Genomic DNA, 18,652 nt, shown 5'->3' on the forward strand with positions numbered 1-18,652 from the left:
TATTGTTTTAGGATCGTCAATAATGGTTAGAAATAGGCTCCGAGTGACTAAGATAATGCATTTTTGAATAAGCTGTTTTATAAAAACAGTACATTTACAAGCTCGCAATTCACTGTGACGTGTTGCAAGCATGTACATCAACTATTTCCGCTATATTGTAAATAGGGCAGCAGTAGTGGTTACAGAATGCTGCATTGACGTCAATATACAGTAGTAAGAAATGTATCTTTGTTCCTGTGGTGCCACTACCTGCTGAATGAGAAAGACTCCATGTCTCAGAGGGCAGCCGTGCTCACAAGAAGAAGGTGAGCGCTTGCTTTGATGGGGATCAGCTAACTTTCATGTGCTGCCAGAGAGGAGAGAATAGTGGGAGTAAAAGCTCATGTCTTTGTACTACAAGGAGAACCTTCGCCTTGGGCACAGACACAGGTAGGCGGGCCACACACACACACAGACACACAGACACACAGGCCACACACAGGCCACACACACACACACACACACACACACACACACACACACACACACACACACACACACACACACACACACACACACACACACACACACACACACACACACACACACACACACACACACACACACACACACACACACACACACACACACACACACACACACACACACACACACACACACACACACAGTCATTTCCTAACACTTGACTTCAATCAATCTTGCTCACCTGAACCTCAGCCTGTATCCTAATCTTAAAATATACCCCAGGCTACAAATGTTTCTTCATCCAAATGTAAAACCACGTCCACCCCGTGTCTCACTCACATGACATGGCTCAATCCATTCTCTGCTTGAGACCTTGACGGTCATCCCTTAAATTTTTTTAATAATAATACTGATTAAATTATCTTTCCTTTCGCACAGCTTTTAATAGTGTAAACAAGACAAGATATGCAACACTCTGTCCCACAGATGTTAATGGACTCCTAGTTCTACGCCAAGGCTGGTGATACAAAAGGCATGTGCTGTAGGTAGGCAGCTCTCCTAGCAACAGGCAACAAAGACAGGGTCGATAATCTATTCAAATGTTTCTTCGCAATTAGATGGGAGATGTGGGTTTATAGGATTGTTAACAATGGAGGTGCACCTTGACCCAAAGTTGTCGATCAGATTTACCCAAGAAAAAGAACATGCACTGTCTATCACTGCCTGAAAAGAAAGAAAAAGGAAAAAACCTCACAAAAGGGGTAAAATGAACAAGCTAGCCATTGACTGGAACCCCACCCAAAGGCAGACTATTCAAACAAAAATTGACAATTTAGTACAGTGGTTCTTAACCCATTTAGGCCTGACATCGAAATAAAAAAAATGTTTCTTCTGAGTTTAAACTTTGTTTAAACTTTGAATCCCTGCATACACACACACAGGTAGAGGAACACACTCCGTTCCTTTTTGCACTTATTCTATTCTAACCCCTATAAACTATCCATTAAAGCTACCCCTCTACTCTTCAACCATCTCTGCGGTTGGTTATTTTACTTCCTCCCTTTCTTCCATACATACTGTCCTAGTACGCGCGTGAATGAACCTTGATCCGTAGCTCATTCCGGCTAACCAACGACCACTTTAGCCTGGTGCCCAAGCCAAAGACCCGGACATCCAGACACATCTAACGAAGGAGGCAGCCTCCCAGGGTTTTGTATCAATCTTCTTCTTCTTCTTCTTCTTACTATTATTATTATTATTTTTTTTTTACTATTATTACGCTTATTTCTTATTTTTATTTATCTGTGTACTATGTGTTTTCCCACCATCCCTATCCTGCCCTTTTCATGTCGCCCTAGACACTACTTCCCCCGCCACAGAAATCCCTCAAATCTCATATACCCAGCTCGTTCACCCAGTCACCACATTGTGGTGGAGGGAGGCCTTTGGAACTGCCACGCAGCTACCAAAGAGGAAATGCCTGAATTTATCTCAGCCCACGCCACCCTCAAGTCTCTGCATTTCCTTGCTCTAACCGAAACCTGGATTACCCCTGATAACACAGCTACCCCCGCCGCCCTCTCTGTTTCACACAAATTCACACACACCCCTCGCTCAACAGGTAGGGGGGGTGGTACAGGGATACTCATGTCCCCGAAATGGAATTTCCGTGTCTTAAATCTCTCTCACCTTTCTCTCACCACATGTGAATTTCATGCTATCTCAATATCACAACCAGTCCCCCTCACCCTCATTGTGCTCTATCGCCCCCCAGGAACCCTTGGGAACTTCCTGGAAGAACTAGACTCTCTGATCAGCTCGTTTCCGGAGGATGGCACCCCCCTGATTCTACTGGGTGACTTTAACCTACCTATGGCAGAGAAGTATCTTCCCGTTACGTCCCTCCTATCCTCGTTTGACCTCTCCCTTTCTCCCTCCCCTCCCACTCACAAGGCTGGTAATGTTTTGGACCTCGTGTTCTGCAGAGCCTGCTCCCCCTCCACACTCTCTGTTACTCCCTTAATTAGGTCTGACCACCACTTCATAACCTTCTCCCTCTCTCTCTCTACTCTCCCACCTAAACCTACTCACCCTCCGACCGTCACCACCCGACGCAATCTCAAGTCCCTAAACCCCTCCTCCCTCTCATCCTCTATTCTCTCCTCTCTACCCTCCCTAGAGTCCTTCCTCTCTCTCTCACCCGACCCCGCAACCACATCCTTCCTCTCCTCTATCTCATCTGCATTTGACCAACACTGCCCTCTCTCGACCAGGCCAGCTCGCTCATCCCCACCGGCCCCCTGGTTATCTGAAACCCTCAGATCTGAACGAACACCTCTCAGGGCAGCTGAAAGGAAGTGGCACAAGACAAAGCTACCAGATGATCTCTCCCACTTTCACTCACTCCTCTCTGCCTTCTCCCTCTCACTAACCACCGCTAAAACCTCCTTCTACCACACCAAAATCCAATCCTGCACTTCTAACCCAAGGAAACTCTTCTCCACTTTCTCCTCCCTCCTTAAACCCCCTCCCCCCACTCAACCCTCATCCCTCACCGCGGAGGCCTTTGCCAACTACTTCGAAAAGAAGGTTGAGGATATCAGTAGCTCCTTTACCCCCCTCCCCCATAAAGAAGCACTCGACTCAACCAATGCTAACCATAACATACCATGCATGTCCTCCTTCTCTCCTCTATCCCCAGATGAGGTCCTGAAACTAGTCACATCCACTAGACCTACCACCTGTCCTCTCGACCCCGCCCCGTCTCCAATCTTCCAGACCATCGCACCTGACCTGCTCCCCTTCATCACTTCCATTATCAACACCTCAGTAACCTCAGGCTGCGTCCCATCTGCCTTCAAGTCAGCCAGGGTATCACCACTCCTCAAAAAACCAACTCTTGACCCCTCAGATGTCAAGAACTACAGACCGGTATCACTCCTTTCCTTTCTTTCCAAAACCCTTGAACGTGTTGTCTCTAACCAGCTTTCTCTCCATCTCTCAGAGAACAACCTGCTGGATCCCAACCAGTCAGGATTCAAGAAGGCACACTCCACGGAAACTGCACTCCTCGCAGTCACAGAAGCACTACATGCTGCCCAGGCTGCTTCCCACTCTGCAGTCCTGATTCTCCTAGACCTATCGGCGGCATTTGACACAGTGAACCACCAGCTGCTCCTAGGCACCCTAGCTGATCTAGGCATAGGCGGGACGGCGCTGAAGTGGTTCTCCTCCTACCTCTCTGACCGGACTTACCAGGTTTCTTGGAAAGGTTTGCTATCACCCCCCCGCACCCTCCAAACTGGGGTCCCACAGGGATCTGTACTTGGTCCCCTCCTCTTCTCACTGTACACTAAATCCCTTGGCACCATCATCTCTGCTCACAATATATCCTATCACTGCTATGCCGATGACACACAACTGTTTCTATCCTTCCCCCCCTCTGCCACCCAGGTAGAAGAGCGCATCACTGCATGCCTGGCTGACATCTCACAGTGGATGTCTTCCAACCACCTCAAGCTGAACCCAGACAAGACTGAGCTTCTGTTCTTCCCAGCTAAGTCCTGCCCTATGCGGGAGCTAACTATCTCCGTAGACAACGCCCTGGTAAAGTCTGTCCCGACAGCCAGGAACCTTGGTGTTGTCCTGGACAGTCAGCTCTCGTTCAAAACACACATCACAGCTGTCACTAGATCCTGTAGGTTTACACTCTACAACATACGACGAATTAGACCGTTCCTCACCCAGGAGTCAGCCCAGCTCCTAATCCAGACAACAGTCTTGTCAAAACTTGACTATTGCAACTCCCTCCTTACTGGCCTACCGGCATGTGCACTTAAGCCCCTCCAACTGATCCAAAATGCCGCAGCACGCTTGGTCTTCAACCAGCCAAAATTCTCACACGTCTCCCCCCTTCTCCGCTCGCTCCATTGGCTCCCGGTCGCTGCCCGCACAGAATACAAAACTCTGATGCTGGCATTCAAAGCAACCAAAGGCATGGCCCCCCCATATCTCACAAGTATGATCGTACCCTACAAACCCTCCCGCTCACTCAGATCAGCCAACGCAGGGAAGCTGGAGGTACCTTCACTAAAAACGCCGGGACAACGCTCCACACGTCCCAAACTCTTCTCCCTTCTGGCTCCAAAACTATGGAATGCACTTCCCATTGCAGTCAGAACTGCAGCCTCACTCCCAATCTTCCGCCGTAGTCTGAAAACCCACCTCTTCAGACTCCACCATGGCCCGTAGCACTTGCCCTAGCCTAGCCCCTTAGATAGCACATTATGTAGACTTAGATAGTATTTTAAACAGACTTATAGCTTGTTATGTAGACAGCTCTAGAATTGCACTTTATGTAGTCATAGCACTTTATAGTACACATGTATAATATATTATATAGTATAGTATGTATAGTTTACATAGATACTCCACTGTTACGTTCTTAGTTTACGCATGATTCATGATAACTACTTTTTATACATGTGATGTATGCCATGCTTTTTGTTATTGCTTAATGTAAGTCGCTCTGGATTAAGAGCGTCTGCTAAATGCCTAAATTGTAAATTGTAAATTGAAAGAATATATATTCAAAGATTTGTGCCGTATTTTCACGATTTTTCAAAAATAGCAGACCTAAAAGCTCGTAGCGCATCACTCGGTGGCACGCTATGAGCTTGTAGATCTGTTATTTTTCAATAGCTAAAGTATGTAACATAATGCTTTAAAACACCAAAAGGGGTTCCCACCCAAAATGGATTAAAGTAGGGTAGTCATGGACCTTGAGGAGGTTCCAAATTGAACCTTATGGGTCTGTAAACTCTGAGAGTGTACAAATGAACGGTGGTCATTTGAATGGGGGTCATAGAAAATTTTAAAAAGTTTGAGAACCACTGTTTAAGTAGTCTGGTAAACGATCCCAGCCGTGTGAATTCACATTATCGTGCGTCTTCTGCAGATCGGTCTGGCCCCAAGCGCTGGGCGGGTGTTTTGCAGATGACACGTGATAATGTGAATTGACGAGGCCGGGATGCTTACTTTACTGTTTTAGTATACAACAACTACACACTGATAGGCGGTACTGAGCACGTCAGGAACACACTTGACCGTGCAGAAACCTCTAAACATCTGTCTGGCTGTGACATTAGCCTGTCCCGATATTAGCTGTGAGAAATCCGACATGTTTTGTTTGCCGTAAGCTCTGTCGTGCGTCGAACATAGTACACCTGCAAGCTCACAGCACGTCGTGTTGTAAGCTTGTACTGTAGCTCAGCCATTTCCCACACACGATACCGTCGGTATAAATCAGAGTATAAATCAGGCTTCAACTGGTCCTCAAGAAAGAACTGTCAAAAGCAAAAGGAGCGATTGAGATGCAACCCTAACGGGCATTATGAAAGACATCTGTACTTGATAAACTCCCGAAACTGGGTAGAAGTGCTGATGAACATTTACTCCTTTTCAGAAACAAACAGCAGCTGTGACAAAACATAAACCAGGGTCTGCATAGTCAGGTGCACTTGTAGCCATAACAATTTCACTGTTGATAAATACTAATCACCGAGCTCAGATACAAATAAAAACACAAAACAATAAACATAAATAGAAAAAAATAAATTAATTGAGCATCATGTTCTGCACTTTAATAAGAACAATTGCAATTAAAGCTACAAGAAGAAACTCTACAAGGTATATCTAACAGCGGTCAAATAATTCAATGAAAGTTCATTTTTTGTTTTTTTATGTCTTTTTTTAAGTCATTACACAAAATCAAGCCTAAAGGGCTGGTAAAACAAATACTTGGGAGGAGAGGAGGGTAAAAGGGGCAAAGAAGCCTTGCAATGCCCATTAACTGTGGAGGAGGGTGACTTGGCTTCGGTGCTGTGGGCAAATGAATATGCACTGCAACCATGGAACAGTCCAGAACGGCCCAAACCGTTGCTACTCGCTAGCCCGGTTAGGTTTCTTTGGAGGAGGGGGTGGCATGAGCTCCGTGTCTGGGTCTGGCGGGTGTTTCCGGGTCTGTGTCTGGGCACAGCGGTCCAAAAACTCCAACAGGATTTCCTTAGTTACCGGATGCTGTATGGAGTTACAGACAGCTAGGGGTGGGGGGGGGGGGGGAGAGAGACACACACACACACACACACACACACACACACACACACACACACACACACACACACACACACACACACACACACACACACACACACACACACACACACACACACACACACACACACACACACACACACACACACACACACACACACACACACACACGAAGGAAGTTACTACGGACATAATGACAGGCCTGGCAAACTCTGACATTTCGCATCTTCGCAAAAACACTGCATCGCAACACGTTGTAGATGTAGATTGTAGATGTGCCATTATCACAGACAAAAAAAAGTGTGAAGCATAAATAGGAGGGGGCCTATAGTATATATAGATAGAGACCTGAAATCAGTATGTCAGCAGTTCTGCAGAAACCTGGCACGACCAATAGAACAGTAAAAATAAATAACAGAATCCCACTGATGACCATGTGTTTGGGACAGTTTAGGATGCATCAATCATCAATCTGATGAGCCTTGGCTTGAAGGACGTACAGAATGGTCAACATTATGGGAAACACCACCACTACTAACATGTAGTGGTGTAGGAATTGTTGAAAAAAAAAGGTTTTGCAGACCACTAATAAATGCATCTACAAAACAATAAACATACATTATACAGTCGCTACATGAAAAAAGGCTTTTTGTTTGGTGGGCGACAGAGTGAAAACAGTCTCTAATGTACCAATATTGAAATGGATTAGTCTGAATCATGGCTGAGTGGCCTCTGCTATACTCTAATGAATCTAAAAACGAAGGAACCAAAGGTGTTTCAGAGCCTGGCAAAAGACTAAAACAAGCATAATTTCTTATGCTTTGACATTTGCAGCTATAAGGTCACAAATCACTTGCTGAAAAGCTGGAACATAAAGAACATTATTCTCCCCAATGTACGGAACACAGACCGGCCAGATATTGACATTCTCTCCACGCCTCTTTTGTATTCCGTGCACGTGTGAGAGCCACCCAGAGTAATAATGCAGACATTAATGCAGGGCAGGAAGATAATGAAATATAGATGAGGCAAAGCATTAATCGAATAGAATGTCTCGTCACTGTCTTCTTCAGGGATGGGATATTTATAATAGTCATCGGGCAGAAAACGTGTACAGTATATCCATATTTCATGTTTTTTTGAGTGGTGTAAACCACTCCTACAACTGGCTTTGTTAGTCTGTCTGTCTGTCTGTGCTAAAAAAAATGAGCACGGTTGCTATGGTCACCCAGTTCACACGGGTGTGATTTCATTACGTCAGACATTACAGACCACAGCTGATCAGTCTATATAAGACCTTACACCACTCAGTTCACACGGGTGTGATTTTTTTCATAAATGAATGCCTGAATTTAAATTTTGCCTTTTGACAATGTTGCCCAATGTAAAAGCTCACAACGCGTCACATAGCGACACCATTGAGCTTGTAGATCAGCTATTTGTTCATTTGTTGAAATATCAAAGATTTTCACTAATGACATGCCCAAAATAGAGATTTAAAGTATTAGACTGTGGGATTTATAAACATTCAACCAATGAAAAGTATCAGAGCTTGTGACAAAATAATAACTCCATTGGATGCTGTAAGCACCATTTGAGTCATGCATCTATTCTGTGCTGTCATTGAAGGACTTGCCAATCAAGGCCTTGGTTGCCTTGGTTACAGGGAGGGGTATTTAACCCTGGCCCTAATCAGGTGCAGGTGTTGTTGACATGCAAAGGCAAACAGTTTTTAGACGGTGTTTGGAGGGCTCATTGTCTACCGGTATATTCTTTTGACTTGTTTATTTATATGTAAAAGTATAGGGCTTTGGCAGCTAATAAATATACTTCAACTGAATGGACATGTTTGGACATCACTTTCCTGGAGCACCCGTCATAACTTCAATCCTGGCTGTTGGCAACCAGTACCGCCTAATAATGGGTTTTAGGCGCTACAGATGCGTTGGAACACAGGTTATGTATTTTTTTCCTTTTCCTGAAATGTAACCATTATTGGACATACTGTACAGTACAAGGTTGCAGCCCAACAGCGACGATAATGAGAAAGAATAATTGTGTGACTGGTACGGGAGCAGCAGGCTTTGTTTGTATCTCACCCATAGCCGTGTCGTAGGAGTTTGGGAAGCTTTTGTCAATCCTTTGCCGCATGAACACCCATGTGTTATTTTCGAAGTTGCACTCTATGATTTTGTTGTCGTACTGCTTGAGGTCCTTGGAGGCCTGTGTGGAGAGAGACAGGTCGCTTAGTACGCACGCACGCACACGCACGCACACGCACACGCACACACACACACACACACACACACACACACACACACACACCCCTTCAAAGTACCACGAGAGAGCATACGCGACTGGGTGGCCCCAGTGGGGGTGGGGGGTGGAATCCCTAGCAATACCAGCTGAGCAACATGGGCCGTGGGTGTTTGACGTCATTTTGGTCTTCCGTGGACACAAACAAAATGTGTCCAACACGCTGCTATACAGTTTGGCTGTAAGACTGCATGCAGGCTTGCATCATGCATACGGATTATGAGTCAAGCAAGACATTTGCGCATCTGTTGTTTACCTTTCAAGCGGCTGTGTCTTACAGAGAGGATTTCAGAAAAGATTTCGAAACGTTTGGAGTCTCTTTGCTGTGAGACTCCTCCTCACAACGGCTAACCTCTACAGCAAGTCACAAAAAAAGGATTATACACTGTTCCGACCCGGGGGAAATAATAATTACCTTAGGAAACACTATAGTACAATAAAGAACTGACTATCGAAATAAAGAGTAAATACTGAGGGTTACTCAGAACTGACATGAAACTGGGATTACAAAATATAACTTATTCAAATGACTGAAGACAAACTAACTAAAGAAACAAAATACCAAAGCAAACAAAAAAGGCAACATGGGTGGAGGACAAGAGGGATGGAGTCTCTGCTGCAGAATTAGCTGTCGTCCTCACAATAGAATAAAGGCTAGATGGCTCAAGGCGGAGTCTCTGACGTAGTCAAACAAAAATAATCATAACACGCTCAAATCCTGACAGATTTACAAACGGGTTGGTTTAATACAAACGTCATCAACGATGTGGCTATGATTTAGGATGCTTATCGGCTTAATATTATTTGTTTATATGAGCGTTATATAAACGCATATAAGTATGCAGATGTCTCTCATGTTTATAACAAACCAAACCGTTTGAAAATTGAGCTACATACATAGACACAATGTTATGCTGCCCCGGATAAAGATGGCCGCCACATAGCAACGTCGCTCTCCATTGGTCAGCAGCGCGGGTGAGCCATCTAGCTTTCTTATATATATATATATATATATCTACAGTATGGTCCTCACAGCAGTCTGGACAGACTGAGCACTTTTATAGACAGCAGGGCTATTACCCACGACATACCAAAGCCTACACAGGTTGTGCAAGGCGCGCGCTGTGATTAATTGCCCAGACTCTCCTTCAACAAAGATGGCGAAAGCAAACATTCTTTGTTCTGTACTTATACATACAATAGTATGGTACAAAACACTGAAGTCCTTAAACCAGTAAAACTATACCTAAACCTAACCAAAAACCTAACCTTAAAGCTGCTATAAGCAATAATATGTCAATTTTAATTACCTTTTTATTTCTTTGTATTCAGACAGCCAGCAATGGGTAGAACGCTCCCCCAAAAAATGTAGTCTCTGTGACACATCTAGGGGCCGCAATCTGCATTCAAAGATTTTCCTAGAAGCTTTGTCATTGGTCGATTTGCCTGTCTGCTTCCTGATTGTTTAGTCATTGCGACCAGGTTTTTTTCGACCAATGACAAAGCTTCTAGGAACATCTTTGAATGCAGATTGTGGCCCCTAGATGTGTCACAGAGACTACATTTCTTTTGGGAGCGTTCTACCCATTGCTGGCTGTCTGAATACAAAAAATAAAAAATTAACATTTGCGTTAACATTTTGACATATTATTGCTTATAGCAGCTTTAACCTCAGTAAACCTAACTTGCCCGGGGGCGTGGTTATAAACACAACCCATGTAGGAATTAGTATTCCGCCTATTACGCAGCTGCTGGGAACCAATGAGGAAGAAGGGGCAGGTCCAGGTAGGACCTGACAATTATTGCAGCCACCTGCTTTCAATCGACTAGTCAGTCATCAGCACCACACCCATTCTCTAAACTCTCCATTCATGACCTTAATATAGAGAACACAAAAGGGAAACAATATAAAACAGGCCACCAACATTTCCAACTTATCACAATTATTCCCAAATTAACCAAATACAAGAATAACAATAATAATCATAAGGACAGCGGTCCGTAACATACACTGACATCTAAACTCATTCAAAAGGCTCCCATCCCTCGATTTGCACCCTGAAGACTATTGGGGTGGGAATTTCAGGGCTCAGTGTAGGAAAGGTGCCAAGCTGCCCCCCCTGAGCAGATGAGCCCGAGTTGGCACCAGAAAGCAGTGTCACACTGCCAAAGAAATCATTGGCATTTGGCATGGCACTAAGTAAGAGCTCGCCTGATCCTGGGGTGCAGGGCATCTGGTCAATCAGTGGGGATCAGAGTCACAGAGGAAGAGGTGTGTGAGTGAGAGCAAAATGCATGAAGACAGATGAGGAGGTTCTAAATTGAGTACATCACACTCCAAATAATGACCTTGACAGCTGGTAACCTACAAACATGAAGGTGTGTCACAGCGGTCCCTCATAGACTTTGCATTAGTCCTAGGGAACGAAGGGACCATCGCCCCCAGAGCAACATCATGATTAACACGGCTTGGATTCATGTTTTAATAGGCTATAAACATGGCATTTTCTGCCATTCTGAGCATAAATCCCACTAATAACCCTGTGCGTGTGGCCTACGGATGCTAGAGGCGGAAGCTAACGGAGGCAAAAAAAAGAAAAGGTGAAATAAAAAAGATATATACTTTTTAATCAAATCTCGTGGATGAGATAAATGAGTGAAAGTGAAACATGTTTCTTGCATTGCCTGTCACTGCTGTCAGCATGTCATGCATGCGTAAACTCTCCACCTCCAAGTCCCGGGACTCAATCTTCTCCATATAGTTTAATAGAGGTGTAGAAAAAAAAGATTCATACACCCAATGATGACACTTCGCAGACCATAGATAATTTAAGAGCTGTGAATTATAAAAATCGGTTGAGAATTAACTACAACAAAAAAAAAGAAAGTCCTGCACCGAAAATAATAGCAGACCTATAGAAGCTACAGTGTTGCGTCTGGAACGTGTTGTGAGCTTGTAGATCTGCTATTTTCGGTGCAAGACACTGCCATTCAACAAATATAAATTAGGCTCAAGAAACAGCAAACCAGCAAAAAGTGACAGACATAGTGGGCTATATAGCCTACTGTAGAAGGTGTCACAAACTTCTAATGTATTAGGCTAGATAATATGAACACATCATAAATGCTTCTATAATGTTATTATAGCTGCCCAGCAGTACAAGAATATTGATGAACACTCGTTGATTTTAACATCCATGTGCAAATGCGCTGGTGTAGCAGTCAGACCAAATTTACGCATGAGCAGTTTCACTGGCTATGCACACGCCACACATACAGACTGAGCAGTTTCACTGGCTATGCTCACGCCACACATACAGACTTGCGTGATTGCATTTGGCCATGGGTGTGTAGGTTTATAAAATCCAGTTTCTCTGTAGCACCCGCAGCCAATTAACCTACTAGTATTTAAGCTTCGCCCTTGGCACCAATACAAATTAAATCATCTGGCGCAGCCACCGCAGAATGGCTATTATTATTTCTTATTGGATGCAGCAGAGCCTCTGCTCGCTGCCTGGTGACGTGGTGCAGTTGCATCAATGATACGTAATTATCAGTGATATAAAAACACGAACAATCCGATAGATATACGCCATCATTTGTATAGTTTCCAGGCACCTAATTCTAATACCCCTTTTGCCTTTTAATTTGAATGCTTTTGTTTGCTTAGTTTTTAGCCTTTTAACTAGTTAGAAAATTGTCTTTTGTGTTTCAGAAGTTTTGTCTGTTCTGTTTTTGTAAAGCAATGCATCTGATTGCATTAAACGATGTTATACGACGTTGAACTCACTTTGCCACTCAACTTTCCACTCACTGCGCATATCTTCTATAGTTAGTGCAAGAAATAACATACTGTAGCCTGAGAGGAAACAACTTCAAATTGGTGGCTAATATCCATAGAGTATTAAAAGGATAGAGACTGACTGAACTGGAGCGATCGCCCCGCCCCCGCAATTCATTTCAGTGGCGTTTTGAAGCACCTGGAAGAACAGTCTACTTCCGCAATTTTTCGATTTGACAAAATGCGGAAGTGCAAACGGGCGCTCAATAGGGACTTTAAGCAACGACTGTTTTCAGGACGGCTCCGCTAGGCGGAAGTACGGCAGCTGTGACGCAATCGCCGTAGCTGTCAAAATCGGTAAGCAAACAGCCGTCGGCGACATTGGTTCCCATGGTGACGCGTCTATGCAGCATGTGTCAAACTTTTTTTTTTAAACACCCCGTCGCGTGTCAGCTAACTTGCCGATATTGCTTAATTCTTACATGCGCTGGACATGATCGTGGAAAGAGGAAGGTGCTGGAGCAATCTGTGTTATTCTAAAACACTTTTAATATGACATATGGTATTAGTGTTATTTCTTCATTCAGAGCATGCAAACACATTACACAGCATAAGAGAGGTGATGGAGCAATCGGTGTAAATGTATGACAGCTATAATTTCAATAAACATGGTTATGACATGGTGTTGTAGACACTACGTGTAAGTGTGGGTTCTGCCGTAGTAGAAAGGGCTGCGACGGAGAGCAGGTTTATGTATCGAGCACTGATCCATTTCCGGTTGCCGGAGCCGACTGCCGTAGCCGTCGTTGCTTAAAGTCGCCATTGTTAAACCCCAGCTGCACGGGGTTTCCTAGAAATAACTCCACGGGTCCGCCTGCAGTCCCACCTCTTACCACTAGGGCCCAGTGCTTCAACATTGGAGAGCTGCACTGGGGGCTTGCTAATATCCACGTCAAAAGAAACCTTAATTGGATTTCATAGCCATAGTAATAAATAGTAGATGTCTGCACAATAAGACATCTTTACGATTGTACCCATTAATTTCATGGCTACTACTCAAATGCAGACATCCTAACAGGATGACTCCACATCAAACGATTGTCGCATCCTGGATATACATATATTAGCTATTCTTAGAGATACAATGTAATAAGCAGCGATTACATCAGTTGCTGACCGTTAATTGCCATCATAGAAGGGCTAAATGTAAGTTAAATGTTTCACTGTGAGTACACATGGCACCAGTACACATGTCATCAGTGCTGGGTCCACTGTGAAGAAGCATAGATGTTCATTAATATCCCACGCAATCATAGATTGATTGTGACATCTGAACTGGGAAGATGTCTAAGCTGAAAAAACAAGTTAATACTAGAAAAAGTGCCCCTCGGGGCACAGGTCTCAACCAGGATAGGAGCGTTTGTGATGTTTGGACAAAATGTGTAGGAGTAATATAAACGTGTTTTTGTTGCAATGTGTCTCCTGGTGGTTCTATAACAGGGAAATGTTAAAGATATAGCACGTAACAGTATATTCATAGTGCTTAGTAATGTTATAAAGGTCAAAGGTTAATGCATGTTGTGTTTTCAATAAATGGCTGGCATACATGACAGATCCGTCTTGATTACATGACTATAGAGATCATGTGTAACGATTTGCGTGAAGTTTGGATAAAATCTGGAGTAATATAAAAAAAAATATTTTACATAAGTCGGCCTCCTGTTGGCGCTATGAAGCTCAGATGTGAAAAATGCAGGGCGAAGGTTTTTCACTGGACTCTAGGGAGTGTGCATACAAAGTTTTACACAGATCGGTGCAGTTATAGAAGTGGCATGTTCCTCGGCGTAGTGAGAATGTACGTGCAAAATTGCACGGAAATCACACGACGTGTTCATGATGTGCGGCATTTTGTTAAAAATTGAACACTCATGCAAACTTTGGAAGCATATCGTAGCCAATCAGGATGGAGTATGAACAATGGGAAAGACGCGTTTCCGTGAATGGCTATAAAGAGAGAGAGAGAGCAAAAACTCACCTCATGCCTTCGGCCTGGTGGAGACAATAATGCTGTATTTAACTGTGAGAGGGGAACTGAACAGAGAGCTGGCATACACCGTCAAACTGACGGACTCCATGTGACAGCTGAAATAGCTAAACACTATAAAACAGAATCACTCCACGCCCATGTAAGTAGTTGTAGTAGTAGTAGCAAGTAGTTGACTCTACTCTTGTTTACTAAGTTTTACAAAAATGCTCATGTATTCAAATCGCACCCTAATATTGCATTCGGTTTAGCTCCAGGCAAAACAAAGAGGATTAACATTATATTGAAATTCATATTGAAATGATCTTCTCCCAATTTGATAGGGACAACCGAGATATTTAATTTATTTGCTTGAATTAAACTCCTCCTGGACTGTACACTACTACACACCGAGTTGTGTATTTTGTACAATGCGCAGGTGCACATTGCCACAAATGAGAAGCTTCATCAAAGCTTCTCAAGCCAAGCCACTGCTCTTATCTCCATCTCTGGCAAGCAGATCTGTCAGTCACTGAATGGGTTCATGTATGATTCATGATACAATCACTGGCCACATATAGGTCCCACTCCACGAGGCACTGAGAGTGAAAACTAAATGGGACATCAATAGCCATTACCTTTAACAGTCTTAAATATTGTTTTAACCATTGCTAAAAGTGAAAGTGGAGCTTGCGATAGTGATGACCACATTACTGGATTTGACAACATTAAAATAGAAAATGACTTTGTTCCCCATGAGCAGCCTGGTCCTTAATAAAGAATTCATGCTGACCCGTCCAAGAAAAGATCTGGAATACTGAGAATCTTGTAACCAAGACGTCTCTCAGGCTGGTATCAAGGTCAGGAAAGCATGGGAGTGGAGGGCAGCAAAGGCTGTAGATATCCCTGAGTCATGGCCAAGGCACAGAATGCTGTTGGGCGCAGTGTCTTGCATCACAATTACATGTATTTGTATGACATACATTTATGCATAGGATACTCATTGTATTGGAATTTGATTTGATGTGAAATATTGGAAGGGATAATGTGAAACACACTGGTCAGTGGTTCCCTCACTAACGCAAGCTATCATTTACTGAAATGAATAGACCTGTGTGAAAGTAATGTAAAAAATAAAGTAAAATTATTATTATTTATTACATAATCATTTGACTACTAGGCAGTAATGACTAATAGTAGTACTAGTAGTAGTACTACTTTGCAGTGTTGATTGGTCAGTCTGTCCATGACTATGTTGACTAGCTAGATTGCCATGGTTTTTGCTGTGCACATTCATGCGTCCCAGAGGATGATGAACCCTACTATTTTCGGTGACCCCACTGCCTTTCTTCTAGTGCCACCCTTAGAACAAAATAATGTCCACTTGCATACAAGCAATCTTAAACTCTAACGGGCGGATTGAAGGATGAACGCTACCGATACTGGACAAGTTACAAGGGCTTCAGAAGGTCAAACTTTCTTGCAGGTATGCTGACCGATTACTAGGACTCCTGGCCAATGAGCAAGCCAGAGACGGGGCTATTCAATGCATATGTGGGCCAGGTGTGCGACAAGGTCATGCAAGGGAGGATTTGGTGTAAATATTTTATTTAGCAATTATGTTTGTGAAAATACTAAATAGATGTGCTTGGGACATACAGAGTATATCACACAGAATAAATACCTGATACTTGGACATTAACTTCCGAGATTACGGATGTTTTTCTTTAAAAAATAATCTCTGATCAAATCGATAGTCTTTGGACAACTGGAATTACAGTATTCCTTATGCCAGCAACTAAAAGGAAGGCAAATATATTATTTATCAGAAATGTCCTAAAGACCCAGGGGTTGTGGGATGTGAGAGCAGAAATTTTGTAGGTGTGAGCTATTACTCAAAATAAATAAATTATTAACTATTTGCATCGTCAATGAGAATATTTGATCAATTACATGGTAATTCGTTCAAATATTCTCATTGTAGTTTTACGCAGTCCACATGAAATATCCAGATCACACAGGTTTTCATTGAATATATATCCTAGGCAGATTACAATTATCTTTGTAATCTTAGAAGAATGACCTACTATTCCCAACACAGGGGAATGATGACACATCACAAATAGCCTAGCATTGTCCGCTGTTAATGTATCATTTTGGCAACAAAATCAAAAGGCTGGTAGCAGCTTCATCTATGTGTACATCATTTGTTAGGAGGAATGCTTTGGCACTTGATTCAAAAAGCAAGTCATTAAGACTATTTAAATGACAGCTACTGGTAGCTGTCATTACAGCGTCTGTCAATGGTTCTGTTAGAATTTTGATTACCAGAATTATGTTTGACACAATACCACAGAAGTACTGCTCCAAAATAATGTTGCAATGGATATGAAACTGTTACCAACTGTTACCAATCTTCTCTCACAATAGTGAGTTCACCAAGAAGCTTATACAGGCAAAATATCACAATATTTCTGAGCCAACAATGTTGATAGTGTCAGAATATGTGACAATAATCTTTTTGTTTTCTTTTTTCAAAAGATATCCAAATACGTCACAATTCGATGCACCGATGGCTTGTCAAATGGCTATTTTGATTGCATTTGAGAATTCTCGAAAGTATAAAATAAGGCTTACTTGATGAAAACCATGACAAAAAAACAAACACTTATTCAGGATATACTACGATGGCCAAAATCACAGACTGATTGCCCAGTAGCTAGCTGTTGTCTTACCTTCATCTGCGCAAACGGCCTGTCGTAGCTGCCCACGTACAGCAAGCCAACAGTCTGAGGGAGAAGCCTGTAAAGAAAAAAGATCTCCATTAATACCTGCAGCTCTCACCAAGGGCCAAATCTCAACACAAGCCCGGCTGCGTATTGGTGGTATAAAGGTGCTGCTGTGAGATCAGAGCACTACATTAAAGTCATGATTTACCAGTACAAGAAGGCTGTAGATCAGTGATTAACTACCCTTTTAATTTCAAGGATCCTCATGCATTATTAGCCCACATGGACTCCCGTTTGATACAATTTGTATCACTGGGATCCCAATCTACACTGTAAATTCATGAGTGTTAATTTAGCATTAAGTGTAATCATGCGTTTCCATTCTCTGTCCACTCTACAAATCGAGTGGACAAATGGAACCAAATAAAGAGTGTAGAAATGGAACCAACTGGACCCTTCAAGCTTATTTTGGTAACTGTCAATCATTTAGCTGGGGAACCCCCTCCGGCATGGCAGAGACAATAAAATGTGAAAAGTTTTTATTGTTCGCCTACAATGACATGTTCAAAATGTCTTTTTGGGGGTAGATAATTTACCTCTGTATTGGGGAAATGAGTGTGCACAAAGTACTGATATAGTCAATAAAAAACGAATTCATAACTTTTTGTGTAGTTAGAAATATTGCAATAATGATGCGTGGTTCTTACACCGGGACCGTCTCTTGGCACACTGGCTGGGAACCACTGCTCTACGTATCCTGGCCGTGTGTCCCTGCAGCAATTGTTTCTCAGCCCAGAGACCACTCCCCACAGATGGTCGTAATCACATGCTGCTCCTTGGCACATTATACTAAAATCACACCCACTCCGTAGTTATTTCCGAACACTTCTCATCTGCACTTATGCACAGCATGGAAGTTTCACAGACTTAGCACTAGCAATGGTATTACGATAGCAGAGGGGGGGTATGACGACTCTCTAAACGGAAATAAGGGTGCTTGGTGAGCTGAAAACTGATGGCTAAATCACAGTGTGGACTTCTAGCCATCTCATTGAGTCATGAGACTCATGATTGAGGGCCCTCAATTCAACACCAGCAGGGGAACGAGGGAGTGAGTACTTGGGAGAGAAATTGCTTTTACAGTTTCAACTAGCTGATAGCTGCTCATATGCTCTCTTGAGTGCATCATGAGTGCATCATGAATTTGTGATCATCAAATAAATCAAA

General features: G+C 43.1%; 1 protein-coding gene and 1 long non-coding RNA gene across 2 annotated transcripts in view; one reads left to right on the forward strand and one right to left on the reverse strand.

Annotated features, from left to right (window-relative positions):
* The first annotated feature begins 894 nt into the window (after positions 1-894).
* Positions 895-6,497, forward strand: LOC306940744. Its single transcript, XR_013792045.1, has 2 exons — positions 895-1,360; positions 5,046-6,497. It is a non-coding gene; the product is annotated as an uncharacterized lncRNA (long non-coding RNA).
* The window catches only part of rngtt (RNA guanylyltransferase and 5'-phosphatase), a 100,511-nt gene continuing 87,944 nt past the window's right edge, over positions 6,086-18,652 (reverse strand). The window contains exons 14-16 of the mRNA XM_079525898.1: positions 17,432-17,498; positions 8,676-8,799; positions 6,086-6,563 (exon numbers count right to left, since the gene is read on the reverse strand). Of these exons, the coding sequence (XP_079382024.1) occupies positions 6,406-6,563; positions 8,676-8,799; positions 17,432-17,498 (349 nt within the window). The 3' untranslated portion in view covers positions 6,086-6,405. The remainder of the gene's footprint in view (positions 6,564-8,675; positions 8,800-17,431; positions 17,499-18,652) is intronic.

The sequence above is a fragment of the Electrona antarctica genome (genome assembly GCF_951216825.1).
Source record: "Electrona antarctica genome assembly, chromosome: 17".
In the NCBI taxonomy this organism is placed as follows: domain Eukaryota; kingdom Metazoa; phylum Chordata; class Actinopteri; order Myctophiformes; family Myctophidae; genus Electrona; species Electrona antarctica.